At 35.7% G+C, this 22,299-nt stretch overlaps 1 protein-coding gene across 1 annotated transcript in view; it reads right to left on the bottom strand.

Moving 5' to 3' along the window:
- Positions 1–1,473: 1,473 nt before the first annotated feature.
- LOC148956308 (histamine H1 receptor-like) overlaps positions 1,474–22,299 on the bottom strand; it is a 91,843-nt gene continuing 71,017 nt past the window's right edge. The window contains exon 5 of the mRNA XM_089094883.1: positions 1,474–4,029. Coding sequence (XP_088951009.1) covers positions 3,055–4,029 — 975 coding nt within the window. The 3' untranslated portion in view covers positions 1,474–3,054. The remainder of the gene's footprint in view (positions 4,030–22,299) is intronic.

Here is a 22,299-nt window from a genome sequence, read left to right as displayed (position 1 = left end):
GATACTAGAGTCCTGTTGCACACGAACTAATTGAAAAGGGGTATTGGTATTGTATTTGCTGATGTGAGTCATTCTCCCCAAATTCTGTTATAATCCGTTCTTTGGATAAGTGGAAAAACGGAAAATTTTGTCCAATTCTATGAATATTCAGTGCCTATACTTCAACTTTGAAGAAATTTACCAAACTATTTAGCTTTTTCCATGTGCCTTCTTCATACATTTTCAGGTTGTTATACATATGGTTTTATGTTTTCTAAAGGAAAAAGAGTGGCGTTTGAGAAATGGGGTTTGCAGGAATTCCTTGTGAAATATATGAAGAGGTCAGAGCTTGATCCTTTTGTGCATAAAGTCTTCTTTTTATTTGCAGGGAAGTCATTGTCAACGTATATGGTAAAGATCAACACCTCCTTACCTCTCCTGATAGCTTCTTTGCACAATTATACCCTCGAAAGCGGGAGCTCATATACAACGCTACAAGTGCCATGTTATGCCCATTCACTTCCAGTCGAACTTTTCTTTTTTTTACAAGCAAACCAACCAAACCCACAATTTCTAGATCCCCTAAATTTTTTTGACATTTCAGGATGATGAGATTAGGCCAGTTGTATCCACCGTTAAGGCAGTTTCAGATAGTGTAGCCCCTGTGTAATGTGCACGCAAGCAATGTGCAGAAAATTGCTCATAAACGAGAAGAAGACCATGAGATTTACTTTGTGGATGTGGAGGCTCTTTTTATTCTCTATGATTAATTTTTCTAGCTCTATAATTTTCAAAGTTTTTTCTATCCATAATCGGGTAGAAAAATTTGACATGCTGAGCTAGTATATTTTAAGGTTTATTGTTAGTAAATACATTACGCGAAATAGCTAGTATTGACCATTAGAATTAGTCATAGTATAAATTTTTATTACTCGCAGAATATTTGAATACTAGAGCAATTTTCCTGGAGCATGAAAACAACGAATTTGCAAGTTTAAAGCTCATCAGTACTGCAGGACACTCGTAATCACTGGTATCAATTACCACAAACTGTGCAACCATTGCTAAAGAGTTTTTGCACAACGTATTTTTTAAAAGCCAAAAGTGTGATTTTTTCAAATTTTGGAGACAAGCACCTTTCGGGCGAGTATATAACACTCCTTTTTGTAATTAGCGCTATCGATTGCCCCATAGTTCCGTAGTCAAACCTTCTGCTGGTCACTGATAAACTACTTGTCAAATTTTTGGCAAGTGGCTCCCAGACTATATATTAATCCTTTTTCTTATCCTCGTTTGAGCCACAGCTTCAATTACTTTGCATGCAACCTCCAAATTTAAAGTATAATTGCTAAAAATGTGTTCATTGCAGGATAATCGATTAGGGCAATAAGTGCCCAACAATTCAAAACTCTACCATGTGCCGAGCGCCTTCTTTAAAAAATACTATTCGTCTTCTTCATTTAACATCAGACCATGTTTATTAATCTTGTAAATATAAAAAAATACTCGCACAAATTCACACTGTTCGTTCATTATTTTCTAGCTTATGAAACTAATTCACCGAGGAGCACTATGACCAAGACAAGTGCATAAACTATAGCTTTGTCTGAAGAAAGTTCTGTAAGGATACAAATGTAAAAAACGTAGATTTATTTATCCTATTTTCTTGATTGCAAGTACTATAAAACGTTAGAAATATAGCAGTTCGCAGCTTATTCTCATTTCAAAAAAAGAAAAAAAATACGAATAAAGATTTAGACAAGCAAGGCTTACGTAAGAGGCCGCCTTTAAACCCTTTGATTTCTTCCTGGTTTGTTTTATGTCTCCCGCACTCACCCGTAGTTTATTCAAATATTCTAACCTAAATAGTTTGAAGCACGTTTAGCTTGGTAGAGGAAATGGTGAATAGGAAATGTTAACTATTCTGTGTGTGTGTGCAGGTAATATAAGTAAAGATGGCACTGGTCTTAAGAATTAATTTTAGTATCCACAATTCATTTGATGTTTCAACCAATGAATAATTGAATGAATTCTATTTAAGGTTATACAGCCGAGGATAAAGTTTTGCTTAGAGATGACGTTATTTTTACGTCTATTCTCTGTAATACCAGCATATTTTGTCGCTTCAGATTTCATTCCACCTTACCACAATCCACTAAGTCACGCCACAGTCAACCATGTAACATTGCACCAAGCCGCACCATAGTACGTTCCGCGAAGCTGCACAATGCTCTACCAGGCATAGCAATGATACGCCTCTACGCCACGTCCCAATTTGTTTGCACCATTTTCAAAAGTTGACCACTCCTTGAGAGGTCCTCAAGCTTCAAGTGGATTAAAGAGTAAAAAGGAGTTTGGTGAATTCAAATTTACTCCATTACAGCTCAGATATGCGGATTGATTCCTAGTATTCCCGTTTTCCCTCACCATCTTTATTGTTATAGAACTACCACTATTGGTGGATATGAACAATGAAAAATTACATTTACATATAAGACTTTAAGAGATGTTCATAATCTAACGAAAGAAAAATTTCCTTGTTCTTATTTGTCAGAAAGTTTAAATTATCTTTAAAAAAGCAAATGTTTATTACGATCAGAAAAAAGATGGAGAAGGGAATTACTTCGGTTTGCATAAGACATGGCACTGACCCAAAATAACGCTGAAAGTCAAGTTTACCTTTTTTTCTGTCTTGTTTGTTCATATACTATTTTTATTCCTGGTGTATTTCAATTCAAATAGGAAACAGTCTTATTTTTACAGTAGCATTTGGCACATGAAAATTTAGTTCAAGCATTGTCACCTTGAGTTAATCTATTTTAATACAATACACATTTATTTGAGGAGACATTCTTTGGCTTGAGATAACAAGGTTTACATGAAAAAATTGTACTTCTGGTGTAATTTCACGAAAACGTATGGGGGGGGGGGTATTGTATCTTTTTCAATTAGTTCCAACTTAGTTTCATTTTTTTGTCAGTACAGCACAAAGCATTTTTCAATAGTTTTGATTATTTCACCGTTTATCAGAGATCATATTGTAAGAAATTCGAGCATTTATTACGTTAATATAAATCATCTGTTAGAATAGCTTTTTATTTTAGCCAACTGAGAAGAGTTTATCGTTGGTAAAACACCACTATTCGGTTTGTTGACCCTGAGCATCCTTGCAAATGCTCTTCGAAAATGTACATTGCACAAAGGATATAATATTGGATTTAAGGCTGAGTTCATGTATCCAAGCCATACTGTAGTTAAATAAAATTTATGCGATATGCATTCACTACACCCTGCTATCACCATAAAACTGATAAAATATGGCAACCAGCAAAGTAAAAATGCTCCCATAATGACTCCTAACTGCTTAGCGGCCTTTTTCTCTTTTTGAAAATACCCCTGTGGTACTTTTGGGATCCTTCGATTTAAGTCACAAATATTGTTCAATCCTTTAGTTGACTCGTGTTTCAATGTATTTCCATTGTTCTCATATAGTTCAGTGGGTTTCCATTCAACATGTTTATTTCCTCGTACATGGGATGCATAGCACTGTTTATGTTTTGTATGTTTTTCTTGCAAGAGGTTATTTGAATCACTGTCACGAATGTACTCGATATGTACGTCAACTTTTCCAAAGAACTGACAATCTTCTACAGTACAGTAGCCCTCTTTTTGGCACAAAGGAAAAGGGACCGTGAAAAGAGTAAGACTCCTATACTGACTAATACTTGAAGCCCGAGTACCATTGCTAGAAGAAGAACAAGATCCTTCTAATAGTGAATGCTGATGATTAATCGTATAAGACGGCTCTCTTCCCACTGAATCACTTAAATCATCCTCAGAAGGCGTTTTTTCGGAACTACGTATGGTCTTTTTGACGAAACGAGAAGCACATGACTTATCTTCCACTTTATCCACACGATTTGGATAGCTAGATACCCTGACTTGTCCAAGCTCTGAACGGCTTCTTTTTCTAATTTCATAGAAAATCCTTCCATACAGGTAGATCATCAGAACAGAAGGAACATAAAAGTTTATTACCGCAGCAGATACCTGAAAAACAAAATAGTTTTAGGTTAGTTATCATAAATTATCTATATTATTACTAGTAATAACAATAACAACTCTCTGCAGCACCAAGCCACCCAAAGCAGACACAGCTGTGCACACTCCTCCTCCATCCCAACCTATTCAAAACTTCTCTCTTTATCCCCTCCTAGGAAGTTCCAATTTCCTTTACATCCTTCCTTGTAACCTCATTCGAACTCATTCGGGGACGACCTACTTTACATTTAGCTATAGATGGATAGTCTAAATGACAAAAAATATGATATATAAATTAATAAAAATATATGAATATAAATAAATTAATATCTATAAATAAATTAATAAAAATAATAATTTGTCTGTGAATTAACTAACGAAAATATCAATATACACTAATAAAAAAGAATTAATTTTGGAGATGAAAACAGCGGCATAAAAATAAGGGATAATGGATACAAAACCACACATAAGAAAAGCAAGATCATTATCTGTAATCTTGATTTAACCTGTGCTGACTTCATAGCTAATTGAAAGCTAACTTGCTTCAAAACACCGCATTCGCCTAAAGCTTAGCTATGACAGAGCGTGAATATTGCTTCGCGTAGCAGAAATTGCTTCGCCAAACGATAAAAAAAGGCGCTCCGAAGCGAAACAAACCGCGTCACCACGCTGCAACTTGAAATTGAAAAAATACAGCTTCCTAAGTAAAGAGCGATGTAGACAGAATGTAATATTATTCTTTTTTTGGTTTCTTTATTTGTTTTATACCAGGGTACTTTGCATAGAAGCAGTTGTCGTAGAAAATTCACAAGGGGCTCATTCAATTGGAAATTGAAGTAATAGTGCCATTTTTGATAGTTGAAAGCGATTGGAGGGTAAACAGCCCCCTTCACCGACCATTTCCCCAAACACGTCCAATCAGAATTTTGAGATAGCCATTTTATTCAGCGCAGTTGAAGGGTCCGGTAATTATGACTTTGAGGATGACTTTCCACCCCGCACAGCCCTCAGGACAAGGGATGTAAGCTATGCCCGGGGATATATAAGCTTTTTATTGAAAGGGTGGTCGTATAACTTCGAAAGGGGCTCATTGGATTGGAAATCAGAAGTTCCAGTACTCTTTTTAAGAGTTAACGTGATCGGAGGGCAACTAGCCCTCCCTCCCGTATTATTTTTCTCAAATTCATCCGATAGGAATTTTTAGATGGATATTTGTTCAAAAAATATTCCAAATTCACGTAACAAGGCCTTCAGGGTTAACAAAACCCCGCAGAGTCTGGGGGCAAGGGTTGTAAGTTATGCAGTTGGGGCATATAAGGAAGGCATGGGCGTGTGGACTTTAAAAGCGGCTCATTTGATCGGAAATGTAAAGTTATTGTTCCTTTTTAAGTGTGAAAAGTGATGTAGGACAATTAGTCCTACTAGCTCTAACACTGTTTTTTCCCCAAGCGCATCCGATCGAAATTTTGAGTGCCATTTTGTTCACAAAAGCCCAAAGAGCATACAACAATGCCTTCAGGGTGGACAAACACCCGCCCCCCCTGGTCCCTGGGGAAAGGGCTTTAACTTATTCCCTGGGCCATATAAGGTTCTTATGGAACGGATGATCGTATAAACTTCAGATCAGATAGACTTCATTTGATTGGAAGTAGGAAATTCTAGCACCCCTTTTAAGAGTCAAAAGTAAATGGGGGGGGGGGTCGTAACCTGCCTCTCCCCGAAGCCTGGCATTCCCCAAAACACATCCGATCATAATTGTTTGGAAACTATTTTGTTCAGCATTGTTGAAAGGTCCGATAATTATGTTTTTTAGGATTTCAACCTCCCCACTGTCTTCAGGGTTGTAAGTTAGGCAATTTATTCATTGTTTACATATAGTATATGTTATTGAGAAAGGCATGCATGTCTTTACTTTCCAAAAATACGGAAGGCATTCAGGTGAGCCTTTCAGAGAATTTTGAGTGGAATACTTAGCCAAATCAAAACATGCTATGTGTATACAGACTTTTAAAAAGTTATAACTCAAGAATGACTGTGTATATTAATTTGGAGCTTTGAGGAAAAGATAAGGGAGGTGACTAAAAACGCAATATTTGCATGCTACCACTACTACTAAAACTACTACTACCGCTACTACTGCTACCACTGCTATTACCATACTAATCAAATCACAATATTGAGGGGAAATTTGAACTAAATCAAAAAACGCTATGTGGAAGTACATTGCCAAAAGAGAGTATCTACAGAATTGATTAGGGTATTAATTTGAAACTTACAGATAATGCTTAAAGGTGAAGATAATCTGACCAAAAGGCAATATGTGCATGCTACTACTAATACTGTTATCATTGCTAAATTTACTATAACTACTACTAATACTAATCATAATAATAATAATGATAATAATAATAATACTACCAGTAGTAGTACTACAATTACTACTAATTTAGCCACTATTTCTATGGCAATTACTTGCAAGGCTAAGAGCATTGGTATGAAAGTTTCGGAGAGGCATACGAGCATAAAGGGTATCAAAAAGACATATCAGCAGTGTCATAGCAATGACTAACTGTATTAAGTTTAAACTTCCAGGATTTAATGAAAGGGATGATCTACTGACCAAAAGGCAATACCCTAATACTGCTGCCGCTACTAGTACTGAAGTTGTTACTTTTAATACTACTACTAAAACTAATACTACTACTGTGGCTACTATTACAACTGTGCCTAGGAGTATGAAGTTTATTTTTTTTAGGAACTTTAAGGGGAAAAGGTGAACTCAATCATAACACGCCGTCTATATGCAGGTGGTCAAAAGGACGTAACAGCAATATATTAGAAACAGTTTGGTTTGTGAAGTTGAAACTAACAGGGCTTGTTGTACGGGTTGTTGAACTAACAAAAAAAAATATTTGCATCCTAACGCTATTCTTTCTACTCATACTGCTGCTACTGCTACTATTATTACTACTTTTACTACTACTACTGCCACTAAAGCTAAGACTACTACTATTAATTCTGCTGCTACTATTTTCTACAGCTGCTACTAAACTAAGGGTATTAAGGCAAAAATTTGGAAAATATTGAAATTGTATGGAACTAAATCGAAATATACTGTCTACACAGGCTGTCAAGAGGGCGTATCAGAAATGCTTCAGAAGCTGTTGATGGTATTAAGTTGAAACTTTCAGCGTGTGTTGAAAGGGATGTTGAAGGAGCCAAAGATGCTATGCGCATACTGCTACTAATGCTACTACAACAAGACCCCGGCGCAACGCCAGCGGATCGACCGAACGCTACCATCGAAAGGCCTGGTTGACGGCCGCGAAAGTGTCTCTAAGCCACCGGTGCGATGCAGGCGCGTCACTGCCGGCAGACGTGGCGGCGTTCGGCTGACTTTGAATTAATTTTGCAGTAATTCTTTATTGCGTCAACCGCAAAGTCGGAACTTTTCTTTCTCGTGTGGTTTAGTATTTCGCTTTTCCTGATTAGAAATCCAGCAGGGCTTGCACTATCCCAGAAATTTCAGGTATTTCCCCGAAAATCTATGCGTCACCCCGAAAAAAAATTTGGTTCCCCAAATCCCCGAAAATCACCCAATCACGGTGCCAACCTTAGCGACTTTCCCTGCCAAATATTACTTGCATACCATAGTTCTTCCCTACTCTCTTGTTCTTTAATTTTAGTCTCATTTGTTACTTTGCATAAAAACCAGATATATGCAATTGCAATGTACACAGTTCTTCATTTGTTGAAAAAAAATATCGCTTTTATAAAATGAGATTAAATCATTTTGAATACAGTTTCCTAATTCCTATTTCTTACATCATTTGTAGTCAATAATTATATTTTTAAGTTGAATAGAACGCATTCACTATTATAGAGCTTCAGTTGGATTTTGAAATTGATAGTCGACAGACTGTTTCTACAGCTGAATCGTAAGTTTGTAGAATTTAGTTTTCTTTTGATGTTTTTAGATAAGGTTTTCTTAACGTTTAATACCCAATTGTTGAACGCCTGATAGATTAAAGAAAATACTGTCTTCTTTCTGAAAAATTTTTAACCCCCCCCTTCCAAAAAGAACCCTTCTACTGAGACAAAATTTAGCTATAGACTAAACTATGTAAAAGGTTGGGGAATTAAAGATTGAAACGGAAGTTACCCCAAAAATATGATTCATAACAAATTATAAATTATTCCCTATATGGGGAGGGAGATAGGGGGCTATCACTTTAAAATAATAATACCTTACTTTTTTTTAATTGAAAGCAGGGATGCCAAAACTATAATTATTTTTTTCATTTAAAGCGGAGACTTAAGAAAACGATATCATATTCCCTGGGAAACCATTGAAATATTTTGATAGACCCAGGGCACCCCATTGGGAGTTGTTCATTGTCTTGGGTGTTTTGTAATTTCTCCTAGGCTACTGGCCTGATATGGATTTTGTGTGTGCTCCCTTTTAATTAGATTCTTTGGATCTTATTGAATGCCACGGCGAATCTATGACTCAGTTTTCCAAAAATTTGAGTTATATCTGGATAATTTCGACATTTTTATTGTTGTCATTGTACCCCTTTACACATACCCTCAATTTTTTTTCAAGGAACACTAAGCTGTTTAACGTTATTTCCCGTGTTTGTTCGAACCATATAGTGACCTAGTTAATTATTAAGTAAATTAACTGTTTAATGTAAATCTGAGACGGTATCCTATCAAGGTGGTATCCAGAGGAGGGGGGGGGGGTAGATAGGTATTACATTTCAATGATAATATATTGAATTTTTTTATTTAAAGCAGAGATGCCAAAAATTTAATTATTTTTTTTTAATTTAAAGCAGATTACGCCACCGATGTCTTACCGGGAAGCGGGCCGGCAGCGTGCCGCCGCTGCTGTTTCGGCCCCGTCACCGCCGGTCTTCCCTAATCGGCGCGGCGCCGGGGTCTATCTACCGCTATTGCTACTACGCAAGCTAAGATTACTAGGGGAAGCTTCCAAGGAATATTTAGGAAGGCTTTGAACTAAATCAAAACGAGCTATGAGCGTGTAGATTTTCACAAAGGTGACAAAGTAATATTTCAAGAACGGATTACATTGTTAAAACAGACTATCTTTTAGGGAAAGTTTAAAGGGAGTTTCAATTAAACAAAAAAAAACTATATGCCCGCAGGTTTTCAAAAGGGCAATTAAGCAATATCATAGGCAGCAAGGCCATATCCAGGGGGTGGTTACCCGGTTTGAACCCCTCCCACCCCCCCATAATGTTTGTTTGACTCGTAAAAACGTAATAAAAATAGACATAAACAAATTTTGTATTCGTTTTTGAGGTTATTTGTGTAACCCCTCCCCCCCTAAAGAAAATAGTACCCCCCTCCCCCGAACGAAAATCCTGGATGCGCTTCTGATAGGCAGCACCGCTCTATTATAGCTAGAAATATTTGTGACTTTTAAATCAGCTAATTTGATTGGACATTAAAAGTTCCAATGCCCATATTAAAAGTCGAAGAGATTTGAGGGTAAGCAGCCCTCCTCCAAAGCCCATGCATTTTCGAAACACATCCAGTCAAAATTTAAATGACAGCCATTTTGTTCAGCATGGCAGAACGGTCCAGAAACTATGTCTCGAGGGATATTGTGTATGTGAACCCCCCAAAATTGTGCAAATTGCCCATTATGCTTTATGACTAAATCAAAAGGCACTGTGTGTATGGCTGCCGGTAAGACACCTCAGCAATATATCGAGAACGACAGGGGGTATTAAGTTGAAACTTTCGGGGCTACCGCATTTACTGCTTCTGCTTTTACACTTCAAATAAATCAAAAGAGTGTAATTGTATCCAGGCTGTCAAAGAGCATAGATAGAATTTGTTGGGAATGATACTAAGTTTTATTTTTCAGGTCAACTTGAGGAGATATAAAATTAAATTTTACAATACCATTTGTGTTAGGATTAAAAACTGTTGAAAAAGTTTCTCCAACATAAAAATAGCAAGCCAAACTATGTATTTTGTTTAAGAGAAAAACGGAGAAGATATAAAATATTATTTTCTCAATGAAAAAGACTATGTCAATAAAAAACGAACAGAAATTAATTTAAAAAACTTTTTTTCCGCACAAACAAGTTGTTCAAAGAAAAGTAAAGAGCTTCATTAAACCAAGAATGTGCAAAAATAAAGTCAAATAATCTTCCAAGCATTGAACTACCACAAATCACTATCAATAAATAAATGAAACTCAAACCAAACAGAAGTTAAAAAAAATAACCGAGTCAAACTCAAAACAAGCATATATTAACATGAATAGGGCTGATAACCCCCATGCCTTCTCAAAACCAGAACACTAATTTGGGCTTTACTGATAAAAACAAAAAACACAAACAAATGACCGTCGGTTGTCAGTTTAATTGACATATACTGATATGTTAAAAACTAAACGAGTTAGAAAACGATAAGCAAAACTAAACGCGTTAGTTTTGCTTATCTTTCAAGTGCAAAACTACCAAAAATCATCATTAATAAATAAATAAAACCAAAAACGTGCATGAATTACAATAAAACAAGCTAGTCAAACTCAAAACGAATAAAAATTAAGATGAGTAAGGCTGACAAACTCCATGTCTTCTCAAGACCAGAACATAGTTTACACTTTACTAAAAACAAAATACATTTTAAATGTATCAACTTTTTTTACTTTAACAAATACAAATTATGAGCACTTTAAAGAATAAATATTAGTTTATGAATATTAAATTGAAAATCAAATGTCATTTGTTTTTGTTTTTGTTTCAGTAAGTGCAAATTACGTTCTGGTCTGGGGATCAAAGAAAATGAATGGAAGTAGGTGGCAAAAACACTTGATAGGTCAGGTAAAGATATATTTGGTATTTGTTCAATCTTTGAAATGAGTAGCCCAGCTATTAATAAATAATTAAGTAAGAAAATAATTTTTTTAACAGAAAGTAAGGAGCGACATTAAAACTTAAAACAAACAGAAATTATTCCGTGTATGAAAAGGGCTGTCCTTTTCTTAACACCTCGCTCTTTACGCTAAAGATTTTTATTGTTTCAAAAACAAAGTTGTGACAAAGAGTCAAAATTTATCATAAAGAGCGAGGCGCTGAGAAAGGTACATCACCTTTCATATACGAAATAATTTTTATTCGTTTTAAGTTTTAATGTCGCTCCTTATTTTCTGTTAAAAGAAAACTTGTTTTTTTTTTAATTTAACTTCTAAACGTTTTTGAATTAATGCAGGTTTTGAAATTAGCTCACTGTATATGAATAATTAAAACAAAATTTGCAAATTATTTTTTTTTTTTTGGCTAAATGGCTTTCTTAAAATTTCCTACCCAAAGAAGATCCTCCCCATGGAAATCCACCCTAAGCACAAAATCCCCCCCACCACCACCGAAAAATGTCTTTATAGTTCCCAATAACAAACACTAAACATAAACAATGGGCAATTTTCACAACTTATAGGCCTCTCCCCAAGGACTCTGGGGGCGGAGGATCATTTTATCCCTAAAAACTTGATTATTTGATCTTTCAACTATACTGAACAAAATGCCTATAAGCAACATTTTGAGAATATTATCTCAAATTTTGATAAGATAATTTTGGGGAAAAAAGGAGCATTGAGAAGGGTCAGTTGGGCACCAATCTTTTTGGTCACTTAAAAAGGTCACTATGTTTCTTATCTTCCGTTCAAATACGCCCTCTGTCGATCTTCTAGGACCGTTATTTCGATAAAATCACCTCTGGGAAAAAAATTAATAAGCAAGCATCCGTGATCTGTCTTCTGGCAAAAATAGCCAAATTCCACATTTTTGTATATAGGAGCTTGAAACCTTTAAAGTAGGGTTTTCTAGTACGCTGCATCTGATGGTGTAATTTTCATTAAGATTACTTGAATTTTTGGGGGTGTTTCCTCCTATTTCAAAAATCAGGCAAATTTTCTCAGGCTTTTAACTTTTGATATGTAACACTAAATTTGAGCAATTTATATATTTTGAATCAGCATCATAAGCTGATTCTCTTGATGTATTTATCAATGTTGAAAATCTTGTTTTTTTAGAGTTTCGGTTACTATTAAGCCGAGTTGCTCCTTACTTACAGTTAGTTACAACAAACTGTTTGATTTACCCCGGATAATACCAGTAGTAAGCATGTATGCACTTTCAAGACAGGTTGTATAAAACGACCAAACCCTGTATATTATGGACCTAAAAAGCGACCAAACATGTTATATTTTGGAAGTAGATATTCAGGGACGAGATTGGTGTCAAGTCTGGAGCGACCAGACTGGTTTATGAGGCAACATCCCATTTGCTGGACCAATCAGAGATGTTTCTACTAACGGTATTCCATATACGGTAACTTGATTAGTATAGTAATTCGATCCAAATATAAGGAGGGATTTTCAACGTTTTCAAAGGTTTATTGGACTTTTCTGTAAAATGGTTAAGGGCCAAGCTTTCGACTATTAGCATTCGACGGAAGGTTTAATGATAGCAAATGGTATTAGACATCAAAAAAATGTATCATTTTGCGTAAAAGCTAACTCAATTTGCGAAAAAATGTATAGCATTTGCATAACTCAGCAATGAATGACCTTAATTGATGATTGAATAATAGGGGTGAAACAGAGTTCGATACCATTTTAATTGGATTTTATGAAGGTGGTTGAAAAGGGGTTAAACTGCTTACCAGTTAAGGTAAGCCCGAAGGGGCTGCTAACTCATAAGCAATTTATTATAAATTTGGAATAACATCGTTTGCATCAAATCTACGAAAACGATTAACGATGACAAGATGACCTTGTTACTTGACCTAGCTTTACTTCTTGGGTGTATTCTGTATAATACACAAGTACCATTTCAACAGTATTGTCCATATAAAATATGCTCTAACATTATAGTATACTAAAAAGTTGATATTAATAGTGATGTAGATGCCAAGAAAAGAATTTTAATAAAGAAATTCAGAACAATCTTTCGAAATCCTTAGAAATCAACTAGTGAGATGATTATAGGTTTGAAGCATCTAGGACCGCAGCCATCAATGACCCTAACCACCAAAGACCTCAACCTCCAAAGGCCCCCTATCCCTAACTTCCAAGGGGCCCCCTCCCTCCAACTTTTTGGCTCCCACATCCCCCCATTTTTTTAATACTTTTTTCAGTTTTTTTTAACTTTTGTTTATTATTTTTTGAACATGATGTTTTTTTCAACTTTTTTTACATGTCTTCGAATGAGATAAAACATACTTAAAAAATAAGAAATTCACATTTAATATTTTCAAAATTCAAAATGCAAATTATATAGATATTTTAGTCGTGACTTTTACTATTAGAAAAATATTGTTTGTAGTAGCACTTTTTTTGGACTGATTTATTTTGGAGTTAGAAATTATTCAACTTTTTTGCGTATCTTAAAATGACATGAAATATGCTTGCGGCTCTACCAATCGTACTCCATGCTTGCTCACAGACACGACGCGGCTTTCCCAATGGCGCCCCATGACAGGCTATCGACACTACCTAGTTCATTGCATGTATTAAATCAGTATTTTTTACGCTGTGGAAGGATAAACACATAATTCATATCTTTAAAAAAGTGAAAATGAAACATTTTAAGAAAGTGTGTTCACATGAGAGTTTTATTTTAGCATTGAATGCTGACATGGAGAAGTATTTGAATAATGAAACATGTACAAGTGGTAGCATATGCGTGCGTTGTCATGACAGTAAGGAATTAAATCTCTTTGGAGTGCCAAAAAATTCCATTGTACAAATGGTGAATATGCGAAAGTATCATTTCTAGAGAAGTTAGTACTCAAAGAAAATTTTAACATAAAAATAATAGTTGATGAAGAGGGGTATCTTCTTGCTAGTGCTTCTGGTAACATACTACCTGTTGATAGAACCTATCATCATCTTTTAGGTATTAAAATTCAAATGAAAGCAAAGGGGAAAAGAAAGGCCTACTCTTCTACTAATATGATAAACCATATCTTGTCTACGTGCCGGAACTGTTACCTGTATAAAAATAATGTGATAATAGACATTGAAATTGCCAGAAAAATAAAAAGGGCATTGGCTAAAAATATCACTAAGGAATATAAGGATGAATCGATGAAAAAAAAAGTGCCAGCAAACGTTACTAACATCATTGATCAAACAGTCAATGAACCAGATAATACCAAAGACGATACGCATATTGAGCCTGTCGATGACACATCAGTAAAAATTATGTATGACTCAAAATGCAATAATGATTATTCTACTGATTATAAACTAAGAGAAGACAATAGCTACATTATCAAGAGAGAACATGGTGAACTATTTTATGGAACAGATTCAAAATGTCCAAAGTTGTTCATTGATATTAATAATATACAATAATGTATCTACCATATATTTATATTAATATTCTACATGTCATTATTTCATTAAAAATATGTTATCTATTAATTTGTTATATTCCCATTATTTATAAAATACAATAGCAGGTTCATATACCTTTTATTAGAAACTGAGATAGGTTAACAGATACACATACAGAGAGAGTGAGAAACACATACAAATATATAGATTCAGACATGCAAACCGACAAAGACAGACACTGGAGCAAGCAGGCATCCACCAAGACACACTGGCATAGAGAGTGAGAGAGACAAAAACAAACACAAATATATAGATTAAGACATACATACCGACAAAACAGGCACAGGGATAATCAAACACCTGGCCAGACACACAGGCAAAGAGAGTAAGAAAGACAAAAACACACATACAAATATATAGATTAGGATTTACAAACCGAAAAAGACAGGCATGGGGAGAAGCAAACACACGCCCAGACACATAGGAAAAGAGACTAAGAGAGACCAAAACAAATACAACTATATAGATTCAAACATATAAACCGACAAAGACTGGCATTGAGAGAAGCAAGAACACGCCTAGACACAAAATTTAAGAAACTGAGAGAGAGAGAGACTAAAACAAATACAACTCTATAGATTCAGAAATGCAAACTGACAAAGACAAGCACCGGGATAAGCAACCCGCCCAGACACATAGGCAAAGAGAGTGGGAGTATAGATTCAGACGTACAAACTGACAAAGATAAACTTTGGGAGAAGCAAAACACCCACCCAGACACATAGGTGACGAGAGTGAGAGAGACAAAAAAAATACAATTATATAGATTCAGACATTTAAACCGACAAAGACAGGCACTGAGATAAGCAAACACCCGCCCAGACACACAGACAAAGAGAGCGAGAGAGACAAAACACATACAAATATACAGATTCAGACATAGAGACCGACAACCACAAATACGAGGACAGGCAAACACCCGCCCAGACACACAGGCAAAGAGAGTGAGAGAGACAAAAAAACACATGCAAACATATAGATTCAGAACTAGAAACCAACAAAGACAGGCACTGGGAGAAGCAAACTCTTGCCTAGACACATAGGCAAAGAGAGTGAGAAAGGCAAAAAGCACATAGAAATATATAGATTCAGACGTACAAACTCACAAACACTTGCACTGGGACAAGAAAACACCAGCCCAGACACAGAGTCAAAGAGAATAAGAGAGACAAAAACACATAAAAATACCATAAGTTCCGACATACAAACAGACAAAGACAGGCACTGGGACAAGCATACACATACCCAGACACACAGAGAAAGTGAGAGAGACAAAAACAACTATATAGATTCAGACATACAAACCGACAAAGACAGGCACTGTCTTTGTCGGTTTGTAGTCTGAATCTAAGAATTTGTATGTGTTTTTTTTTGTCTCTCTCACTCTCTTTGCATGTGTCTCTGGGCAGGTGTTTTCTTGTCCCAGTGCCTGTCTTTGTCGGTTTGTATGTCTGAATCTATATATTTGTATGCGTTTTTGTCTCTCTCACTCTCGTTGCCTGTGTGTTTGGGCTGATATTTGCTTCTCCCAGTGCCTGTCTTTGTCGGTTTGTACGTCTTAATCTATGCATTTTGATGTGTTTTTATCTCTCTCACTCTCTCTGCCTGTGTGTCTGGGTGGGTGTTTGCTTCTCCCAATGTTTGTTTTTGTCGATTCTTACGTCTGAAGCTATACTCTCACTCTCTTTGACTATGTGTCTGGGCGGGTGTTTGCTTATCCCAATGCTTGTCTTTTTCGGTTTGCATGTTTGAATCTATAGAGTTGTATTTGTTTTCCTGTCTCTCTCTCTCTCTCTCAGTCTCTTAACCTTTGTGTCTGGGCGTGTGCTTGCTTCCCCCCATGCCTGTCTTTGTCGGTTTATATGTCTGGATCTATATAGTTGTATTTGTTTTGGTCTCTCTTAGTCTCTTTGCCTATGTGTCTGGACGTATGTTTGCTTCTCCCCTTGCCTGTCTTTGTCAGTTTGTATGTCTTAATCTATGTATTTGTATGTGTTTTTGTCCCTCTAATTCTCTTTGACTGTGTGTCTGGTTTGGTGTTTTCTCGTCGCAGTGCATGTTTTTGTCAGTTTGTATGTCTGAATCTATGCATTTGTATGTGTTTTTGTCTCTCTCATTCTCTTTGACTGTGTTTCTGGGCTGGTGTTTGCGTGTCACAGTGCATGTGTTTGTCAGTTTGTACGTCTGAATCTATATATTTTTATGTATTTTTTGCCTTTATCACTCTCTTTACCTATGTGTCTAGGCAAGTGTTTACTTCTAACAGTGCCTGTCTTTGTTGGTTTTTAGTCCTAAATATGTATGTATGTATGTGTTTTTTTGTCTCTCTGACTCTCTTTGCCTGTGTGTGTCAGGGCGGGTGTATGCCTGTCCTCGTGTTTGTCTTTGTTGGTTTCTATGTCTGAATCTATGTATTTGTATGTGTTTTTGCCTCTCTTACTCTCTTTGTCTGTGTGTCTGGGCGGGTGTTTGCTTATCTCAGTGTCGGTTTATATGTCTGAATCTATATAGATGTATTTGTTTTCGTCTCTCTCACTCTCTTTGCCTGTGTGTCTGGCCGGGTATTTGTATATCCCAGTGTCTGTCTTTGTCGGTATGTATGTCTGAATCGATATATTTGTATGTGTTTTGTCTCTCTCACTCTTTAAGCCAGTGTGTCTTGGTGGGTGCCTGCTTGCTCTAGTGTCTGTCTTTGTCGGTTTGCATGTCTTAATATACATATTTGTATGTGTTTCGCACTCTCCCTGTATGTGTAACTATTAACCTATCTAAGTTTCTAATAAAACCTCTATGGACTGCTAGCGTACACTAGAAATAATGGGAATATAACAAAGTAATAGATAGCATATTTTGAATGAAATAATGAGACGTAGAATATTAATATAAATATATGGCAGATAAATTATTATACATGATTAATATCAGTAAACAACTTTGGACATTTTGAATCTGTTCCCTCAAATAGTTCACCATGTTCTCTCTTGATACTGTCGCTATTGTCTTCTCTTAGTTCGTAATCAGTAGAATAATCATTATTACATTTTGAGTCATACACAAATTTTACTGGTGTGTCATCGACAGGCTAAATATGCGTTTCGTCTTTGGTATTATTTGGTTCATTGACCGTTTGATCAATGATGTTAGTAACGTTTGCTGGCACTTTGTTTTTCATCGATTCATCTTTATATTCCTTTGCGATATTTTATGCCAATGCCCTTTTTATTTTTCTGGCAATTTCACTGTCTTTCACATTATTTTGAAACAGGTAACAGATCCGGCACGTAGACAAGATATGGTTTATGATATTAGTAGAAGAGTAGGATTTTCTTTTCCCCTTTGATTTCATTTGAATGCTAATACCTAAAAGATGACAATAGACTCTATCAACAGGTAGCATTATACCAAAAGCACTAGCAATAAGATACCCCTCTTCATCAACTATTATTTTTATGTTAGCATTCTCTTTGAGCGCTAAGCTCTCTGTAAATGAGACTCACATATCCGCCATTTGTACAATGGAATTGTTTTGGTACAACAAAGAAATTTAATTCCTTACTGTCATGACAACGCAAGCATTCGTTTTCGATAGTTCTACCACTTGTACTTGTTTCTTTGTTCAGATACTTCTCCATGTCAGCATTCAATGCTACAGTAAGACTATCATGTGAACACACTTTCTTAAAATGCTTAATCTTCACCTTTTTAAATATATGAATTGTGTGTTTATCCCTCCACAGCGTAAAAAACACTGATTTAATACATGCAATAAACTAGGTAGTGTCGATAACCTGCCATAGAGTACCAGTGGGAAAGTCGCTTTGTATCTATGAGCAAGCATGGAGTACGATTGATAGAGCCGCAAGCATATTTCATGTCATTTTAAGATACTTAAAAAAAAGTTAGATAATTTCGAAGTCCAAAAAAAAATTCAGTCCAAAAAAAGGTGCTACTACAAGCACTATTTTTCTAATAGTAAAAGTCACCACTAAAATATCTATATCATTCTCGTTTTGAATTTGGAAAATATTAAATGTGAATTTCTTATGTTTTAAGTATGTTTTATCTTATTCGAAGACATGTAAAAAAAAGTTTAAAAAATATATCATGTCCAAAAAATAATAAAAAAAGTTAAAAAAAACTTCAAAAAAAAGTATAAAAATGGGGAATGGCGGCCTCAAAAAGTTGGAGGGAGGGGGCCTCTTGGAAGTTGGGGATAGTGGGCCCTTGGAGGTTGAGGTTCCTGGTGGTTAGGGTCATTGATGGTTGCGGTCCTTGATGGTTCAGACCTATAATCAGCTCACTAGTTGAATTCTAAGGATTTATAAAGATTGCTCTAAATTTCTTTATTAAAATTCTTTTCTTGGCATCTACATCTCTATTAGTATCAACTTTTTAGTATACTACAGTGTTAGAGCATATTTTATATTCACAGCACTGTTCAAATGTTACTTGTGTATTATACAGAACACATCCGAGAAGTAAATCTAGGTCAAGTCACAAGCTCATCTTGTCATCGTAAATCGTTTCCGTATATTGATGCCAACTATGCTATTCCAAATTTATAATAAATTACCTATGAGTTGGCAACCCCTTCGGGCTTACTTTAAATGGTAAGCAGTTTAACCTTTTTTACCACCTTCATACAATCCAATTTAAAAATGTTATTGAGCTCTGTTTCACCCCTATTATTCATTCATCCATTGAGATCATTCATTGCAGAGTTATGCAAATGCCATACCTTTTTTCGCAAATTGAGTTAGCTTTTACGCAAAATGATACAACTTTTTGATGTCTAATACCATATGTTATCAATAAACCTTCCGTCGAATGCTAATAGCTGAAAGCTTGGCCGTTAACCATTTTATAGAAAAGTCCAATAAACACTGAATACGTTGAAAATCACTCCTTATATTTGGATCCAATTACTATACTAATCAAGTTACCGTATATGGAGTACCTTTAGTAGAAACATCTCTGATTGGCACAGAAAATGGGATGTTGCCTCACAAACCAGTCTGGTCGCCTTATACCATCACATCCCTGAAGATCTACTTCCAAAATATAACATGTTTGGTCGCTTTATAGGTCCAATATAGATGGTTTGGTCGTTTTATACAACCTGTCCTGAAAGTGCATACATGCTTACCAGTAATACCCATAACATTTCCACGCATAAAATTGAGTTGGTGAAGAGAAAGCAGGTCATAAGATGAATTTCGTAAAGGAATTCTGGCAAAGTTTCCCAGTGTAGCAGTTCGCCTGGAAAATTCACTCCCTGGAAACTTCCCTCCCAATAGAAAATTATCCCCGTAGAGAGTTCCAACAGCAGAAAATTCGCCCCTCCCCACCCGAAAAATGTCTGCATACTTCCCAATAACAAAAACTATATGTAAACAGTGGGCAAATATTGTAACTTAAAGAACTTTCCACAGGGGCTGAGGGGGAGGGGGCCATGATATTTCCAAAAACATAGTTAATCGGCCTTTAAACTAAACTGAACAGAATGGGTATCTCAAAATTTTGATCAGACAATTTTGAGAAAAAGGGGCGGGGGAACCCCCGCCCCCTTTTCTCAAAATTTATTTGATCCAATTTTTTGGTCACTTAAAAAAGACACTAGAACTTTTAATTTTATTTAGGAACGTTTTTATTGGTAATAAGTTTATGTAATTTACGAATTAACTTACGCAACGAACTTCTAAATTCGTATATTTTATTATGTATATGAGGGGATTAGCCACCGCATCATTACCTAGCTCTGTACGCTAAAGTTTGAATTTTGTTTCCAATTCTTTAAGAATGACCGCTGAATCACAAAGGGTTTTGTTAGAATAACTAGCTCTTCTGAAAGTACTTAAGAAAATCTTTAGCCTAAAGAGTGAGGTATTGACGAGGGAGCGAACACCCTCATATGCGTAAAGTTTCTGTTCGTTTTAAGTTTTAATGTTGCTCCTTACTTTCATTTGAAAAAACTGTTTTTTTATTTAATTTCTGATCGTTTTTTAAATAATGCTGGGGAATCCGGCATTACCTTCATAGAAAATTTCCATGGAAAGATCCTACCATGTAATCTTCTTCCCTCGACCCACTACCAGAAAAATCCCCCTGAAAACGTCTGTATACTTCCCAATACCCAATGCTATATGTAACAATGGGCAAAGTTCACAACTTGCAGCCCTCCCCCTGAGGACTGCAGGGGAGAAGTCATCCTCAATGACATAGTTGTTAGATTTTTCGACTAGGTTGAACAAAATGGCTATCGCGAAATTTTGATCGGGTGACTCTAGGAAAAAATATGGGTGGGAGGGGGCCTAGTTGCAGTCCAATTTTTTGGTAACTTAAAAATTGCACTAGAGCCTTAAATTTTTGTTCGAATGAGCCCTCTCGCGATATTCTAGGACTTCTGGGTCGATATAATCACTCTGGGAAGAAAAATACTAAAACAAAAAAACAACAAATAAACACGTATCCGTGATCTTTCTTCTGGTAAAAAAAATACAAATTCCACATTTTTGCAGATAGGAACTTCATACCTCTACAATAGGTTTCTCTGATGCGCTGAGCCTAATGGTGTGATTTTCATTAAGATTCTACGGCTTTTATTGGGTGTTTCCCCTTTTTTTCGAAAATGCGGAAAAATTTTCTCAGGCTCCTAACTTTTGATGGTTAACACTATACTTGATAAAGCTTACATATTTGAAACCAGCATAAAAACTCGATTCTTTTGATGCATGCTTTGATATCCAATTTCCGTTGTTTAGAGTTTCGGTTACTATTTAGCCGGGTCGCTCCTTACTTACAGTTCGTTACCACGAACTGTTTGATAAAGGAAAAACGTCACAAGCTATCTGCTTGTAAGAAGCAAGTAAAGTGAGTAAATTCTCTTGTACAAGTAAAGTAAGGGCAGAACCACAAAGCATTCTTGTTTTCTCTTCGTCTCTTGAAGCAAAAAAAAAAACTAAATAAATCGCCATCTGTGAGAACTGCCGTTTCGCCTCGAGAACTGTTTTTTTTTTTAACAACCAATTTTTTATTATGCTCGGTCAGAACTTAGCTTAAAAGTATTTAGCAAAATTTATCTTGAGCATTTAATAGATTAGCAAAGTTCCAGGTGACTAAACTTTGCTGTTGTGATAGACAAAAATACTTTCAGTAACAACAATCCTTGTAAAATCCAATAAGCAGTGACCACACAAGTATTAGGTCTTTGTGTACACGCCAGACAACCGTTACCAACCTTTTGCTCTTCCTCAAACTTGGTCCAGCCACCTTGGAGCCACTTAGAGCTTAACTTGGAGCATTCCAGCCCAAAACTTTAAAAATACTATATCATTAATAAAAAAAAAATAATAATAGAAAAGAATAGAATGGAATAAAATTTATTGACACAAACGCCCAGAGGGCCGTCACAGAACAAAGACACTTTGGTCACAGAAACAAAGACACTTTCATACAAACATAAGTTGGCACAAAAGTATAAATCTAGAAAATCTAGATTTAGAAAAAGCTCTCTAGAAAAATCTAGAAAAAGCTCTGAAAATCGGTTAAGTCAATCCTTATCTACATATCGAATAGTAAATGTTTCTCAATTTTCAGAAAAATTAATGCAAAATCCGTTCCAAGAAACGATTTGCGGATATTTTATTAGCCTTAATAGAATAATTTTCAAGTAAATACAAAAAGTTTTTCAACTAGGACTCTGCACACAAAACTCGTTCGTTTCCCCATTTCATCAAACAATTCGCCGTAACGAGTTATAAGTAAGGACCTACTAGGGCTAATATTAACCGAGACTCTAAAAAAAGATGTAATGATAGCAATATTATATCAAA

The sequence above is a fragment of the Artemia sp. Qi Xiang Cuo genome, chromosome 1 (genome assembly GCF_049724085.1).
Source record: "Artemia sp. Qi Xiang Cuo chromosome 1, ASM4972408v1, whole genome shotgun sequence".
NCBI lineage: Eukaryota > Metazoa > Arthropoda > Branchiopoda > Anostraca > Artemiidae > Artemia > Artemia sp. Qi Xiang Cuo.
Note: the sequence above shows the minus strand (reverse complement) of the source record. Positions and strands in the feature narration are given on the sequence as shown.